Below are 5,375 nucleotides of genomic sequence, written 5' to 3' on the forward strand. Positions count from 1 at the left end.
CCCAAACAATGATTGCACCACTTTGTCCACAGAGGTTAATCTGAGGTGTGTAACCACCCACACACCTGACTGGGTGGGTAGATGCAAGGACTTTCTGGGCAGGATTTTCTCATTCCCTTTCTAGCTTGCTGTCGGGGCCCATTTCAAGACCCCCAAAATGTTCATGAGCACAGCAGCTTACAGATTGTATGAAGGTACGTACAGTATAAGTGTTTCTAGTTTATGCTACTATATACCTCAAATTCACTATATTTAAAAGACAATGAATGTGTACTGCAATACATTTATTTCACAGCTATAGTTACCCTTCACTTTGCAGATTCAAATTTTACACAAGACAGTGTACAGGACAGGAAAGAAGGCACAAAGTTCTGCTGCTTTTCTTTAATCTTGGCTTGTTGCTGATGAAAAACCAGATCCTTTCACCTCCTCTGGCCTCTTAATTATTCAATTATTCAAATGCAACAATCTGAGAATTAAAAAAAATACTATTTGGTGGAGCTACTCATAACTCTGACATATGAAACGCGATGAGGGTTGTAAGCAGACATTGCTACATTTTCAGGGGACATAAGCTAGAAAGGTTAGGAACCACTGGCAGCAGTACTGTACAGTATGCAGTTCTTAAAATAGCCAGCTCCATAAAAATGCTACTTACAGCTTAATGTATTAACAAAAATATACTTTATCAGACCATCAGTACTCACATGCAATACTTAAGGGGGGACATTTTCTGCATAATGAGTAGTTTTACTTGTCATAATTTAAGCACATTTTTGCTGAGCCAGAACATTTTCTAAGCTATACTATACTTTGCACATTTAGGCATCCATGGCATGACAACTGTGGTACTAGGAACAACCATGAATGCTCCCCCAGACCAGACATTTATTTAATGACGGGGCATTATGGAACACATTTATGAACGCCTAAACGCAGACAAGTACCTCATCTCTCCCGTCAAAGGCAAGCAATTCTCCTCAGTCCCAAGAGAGCAACTCTACAAAGGACTACTGCATGACGTCATCAATAAGCAGTTGTTATATCATGTCTAGTTTTGGAAGTAGGGAGGAGGGAAGGAGTAGGCATATTTATTTTATATGAGAGGTAATACCATCTTCTTGTACCTTGTACAGTTATATATTGATTACTGACACTCACGTATCAGTCAAATCATTAGCATGCACAGGCTATGTTTACACTGCAGGCACAAGTTGCCCATATCAGATTATTTTTTTGCTCATATGTGACTCACATCTGTTTTTTCACTGTGTGAACATTACAACTCACATTGAATGTCATATTTTCAATTCTAAATGTTTCATATATGGTCCAAATTAGATGTTTTAGCAATGAATTTGTGTGATTTTTTTTATGTCACTCTAGACTGACATTTTGTCATGGATGTCACTTCATGACCTGTTCACACTGGAATCTGATACAGGCTGCATTTTTAAAGTAATGTGAACAGCTAAACAAAACAAAAATCAGATCTGAGTAAATCAGAATTGAGGCGTGCAGTGTGAACGTAGCCATAGTTAGCAGTGATGTTGCAGGAGTGGAATCGGTTTATCCACCTCTCCATCCAGCACTAAACTTCTGGCCCCAGGCAGGACTCTGGTCAACACTCTCAGTTCACTGATCCAAACTGTAAACAGAAACTGATTCATTTGCCATCGATTTTTGCCAACAAACCAGTTGTGATGCGACAGTCCTTTGTGCCATAACTCAGAGTGGTCAGTTGAAAACAATTATATAACGGATGTTAAATCCATCTCTATCATTGTAAATCAGAGTACCACTCATAATATCTGTAAAAGTAACAGGGTCGACTGTTCAAATACAGGTTATCATTATCACATGGGTTTGTCTCATCACAAATATTTTGGTGAAATTTGTGATGTCTGGCTTCCCAGAATGGCTGACCACACCCACACCCACACCCACACAACACCAAATATGGCAGTGCTGTGGTTTATTCTGTCTGTTCAATTAGTTAAAATGTAAACCCAAACTATGATTCATTGGCTATTAATAGCTCACTCATTTTCCACAACTGGATATGGCAAACACTGAAATAAGATGATAAAAACATCATAAGGACCACATAATCTGGGCTGAACAAACCAAGGAGCTTTAATAACTGATTATAGACTGCATTTATAGTTTTTGGATATTGGAGATCTACCTTAAACTCTTCATATACCATTGACCGAGACACAAAATAAGGATGCATTAGTTCCTTGATCACTCTTAGTGTTGTTTTAAATCAACACAGCTAATTATGCCTGCTAAATAGTTCCAAATGTGAACTATTATCTGTTAATATTAAGGGTGTCAAAAGTAGTGCGAGTCTTAATTCTACACAAGTAAGCATCCCTGTCAAGGAAGTATCAAAAATGTATTGCTCATGTGGAAATACAAAAAACATTCTTTAAGTAACATACATTTTCTGTGGAGACACCTTTATTTGCTCACACAGTAGGGCCTAATGTTAATTCTCATACCTTTCTTTTGATTACAACATTTATTAGCTTTTCACCACTGCATAACAAAACCTCATGTGGCAGTACTTTATAGCCACAGCCATACAAAAGTAACAAAAGCCAACAATGAAATGATGAAAGTTTAGGATAGCGACTTTATTCATTCCATATTAACAAAAAATCTTATATGAAGCTGGACTTCTGGACTAAGGACTGGGGAATTATTTCACATGGGATGGTCAACATGGTGGAATACTCAATGGGCAGGCTCTGCAAAAAAGGGAAGACCACAAAAGACACATTTAATGACAGATTAATTAAATTAACATGGGCAGACAGTTGCAAATCACTAAAATGTCAGTCAGCAATGACTGGATAAGCCATCTGTCAGTGACATCTAGAGGAAAACATATGTAGTTACACAACATTTGACAACTTTTTTTCCAGCAGCATAGCTCATGTTCAATGCTGCAATGTTTTTTTTTAATTAAATACTGCCATAAACAGTCCTCTTTATTGAATTGCAACATTCCCCTCAATGGCCAATACACCAAGAGATCAGGGGTCATTAGGAATTTCAACCAGTTATATAAACAGTCATCACTGCCCAAACCTAATTATACAGTAAGAACAAAGAAAATGTTAGATTACTTACTGTCCTTCACAGCCTTCTTGCCTGGAATATGAAGAAACACACATTATATTAGTCACATTAACCCGTACCACTGAGTGTACCGCTGTGCATTTAAAACACCTCTTAATAAGTACAGCCGCTTCCATTCACATTTACTCAGCACTATGACATTTATTTCACACCTGTTCAAAACTTCAGCATTCTTATATGACAGTATAAGTCTTGAACTCACCGCCGTAGGAAATTCTGTAGTACAGGTATGTCATGATGCCAAGACCAACCCACATCTCCGGGTATGCCTTAGTGTAGTAAGGGCCCACCTTGGACCACCAACTTGCAAACGCACGCCCAGCCATCTGTGGGAGAAAGCAACAGCATAGTCTCACAACAGTGCAATGACACAATCTCAACTGTCAGTATGTCAGTAGAGGCACGACTGGAACATCACAAGTCCAATCCCATTGTCTATACGGAGGAAGAGCACACTTCATTCATAATCTGACCTGTTTGCTCATGTGTTGCTCTTACCTAACACATCAGTTTGGATCATTGGCAGTCAACTTTTTTAAAAATCTATTTAAAAACACTAATGTTGACTGGAGCTAGGTTTGATTAACAGGTTCCTTCATTCAGCAACATATCGTTCATTTGGTTGCTGTACTCGAAAGGCTACTGTGACCCTCAGCTGTCAGCCCTGGCTAATGACTTTGGACAAGTAAACTGTGAGTTCTGCTCAAAGGAAGAGTAAAACTGCACCCTTTAACTTCCCCAATGCGTACTGTTCGTGGGGGAGACGTCGTACTCTCGTTTATACGTCCAATAGTTTCTCTTTACTGAAGATAACGCCGTTGGCTAATATCACTGCTAACATCACAACCTCAGTCTATAACGCTAGCACCAAAGTCAGCGTTAGCACTAAACGTAATACAAGTCGGTTAAAAGACGGAGAAGAACATTTACAAGCAGACCTATTGCTGATATCTATATTTAACTCTACTAGCTAACTACTGCAGTCAATAAATGACTCCTGAGTAGCGTATTAGCATTATTCTCCGCTGTGAAACCAGAAATAAAGCTAACTAGCCTTAGCAAGAAGCTAACTGGCTGACTAGCCGAGTACGCCTGCAGAAGTAGGCGCACACAACCATAGTAAATAGAGATGTTAGCTCCTTTTTAAACTGCTGTCGTGAAGCCACACACCGTTTGTCTGTTATTATTACAGAGACTTTGCTCAGTAAGTGTGAACTGTGCTCTTACCTTTCAGTGTGTCACGCTGCAGAGGGAAGGTCAGGACAGCCGCTGCTGCTAAACCTCAAAGTCGTGTGTGTGGATCTTCTTCTACTCTCAGCTGTGTAGGGTTTCATTCACGTTTTGGTATCTAGCGCCACCAAATGGAGGTACGTGTTTAACTTATTTGACACCTGTGTAGCTGTGTCTTGTCTCCACCTGGAGGATTTAACCATAAATGCTGAACTCAGTAGAGCGCCATCATTTTCCTATTCACAGATTCCTAATGAATTAATAAAGCTATATTCAGTACAGTATAGTCAGTAGATAGTGTTCATATAATGTTATAATCTAATTACTTATTGCATTGATTAGTTAGTTTACAAGTTTCAGAAGGAAATTTGATTTTAATTTCTATTCGGCAATGGAAAAATGATTTTAATTATAATTCTGTATAAAGAAATAAAGATGAGAAGAAGAATCAAAGGTATGAAGCTCATTTTAGTAATTCTCAAGATACCTTGTGTTGATGTTTACTGGGCAAAGCCAATTGTAGTTTTTTTTAAAAACAATTCTGATATAATGCTCATAAATACATTCAGTGTCAAATTGGATGGATTGGTCAGCCATCTGAAAACTCAAGTTTTGGACAATACGTGTGAGCTCAGAGGCCAACAACAGGTCAATAAGAGTTTCCTGGTTTTGTCTTGTTGACATTTAGTGTTGCACATTGGCTCCATGCCTTAAACAGTAACTGACCACTGAAAATAGTTATCATTTCTCTGGCAGCACACTCAAGCCTTTATAAATCAACAAACTTTGAGATACAAAATTGACATGTCAGGGGGACTAAGAGTTTGACATACAGTCACAAGCAATTAAACCTGACACCATCTGTCTTCTCGGTGATTATACAAAAACCTTTTTACGTGTTATTATGGTGTTTTTCTGCTTGTTTGTTTTTTACTTGATGTTATGTTACACAGTTTTAGACTTTCCAAAGGAACACTTCAGCTATCCTATATCCT

General features: G+C 38.4%; 1 protein-coding gene across 1 annotated transcript; it reads right to left on the reverse strand.

The window, feature by feature from the left end:
• Positions 1-2,621: 2,621 nt before the first annotated feature.
• On the reverse strand, positions 2,622-4,504 carry atp5mpl (ATP synthase membrane subunit 6.8PL). Its single transcript, XM_035678241.1, has 4 exons — positions 4,378-4,504; positions 3,353-3,476; positions 3,142-3,162; positions 2,622-2,756 (listed from the first exon to the last, which is right to left on the reverse strand). The coding sequence occupies exons 2-4, from the start codon at positions 3,474-3,476 to the stop codon at positions 2,743-2,745; spliced, it is 159 nt and encodes a 52-aa protein (XP_035534134.1). The 5' UTR covers positions 4,378-4,504; the 3' UTR covers positions 2,622-2,742.
• Between the last annotated feature and the right edge of the window lie 871 nt (positions 4,505-5,375).

This window comes from Morone saxatilis, unplaced genomic scaffold, assembly GCF_004916995.1.
Source record: "Morone saxatilis isolate NCDOM2014 unplaced genomic scaffold, NCSU_SB_2.0 Contig7, whole genome shotgun sequence".
NCBI lineage: Eukaryota > Metazoa > Chordata > Actinopteri > Moronidae > Morone > Morone saxatilis.

Excerpts from the sequence above, each read along its gene's own strand:
- atp5mpl (XM_035678241.1), bottom strand. The coding sequence starts at position 3,476 with ATGGCTGGGCGTGCGTTTGCAAGTTGGTGGTCCAAGGTGGGCCCTTAC. Across the intron at positions 3,163-3,352 it reads CTACAGAATTTCCTACGGCG|GCAAGAAGGCTGTGAAGGAC; the intron begins GTGAGTTCAAGA and ends TTCATATTCCAG.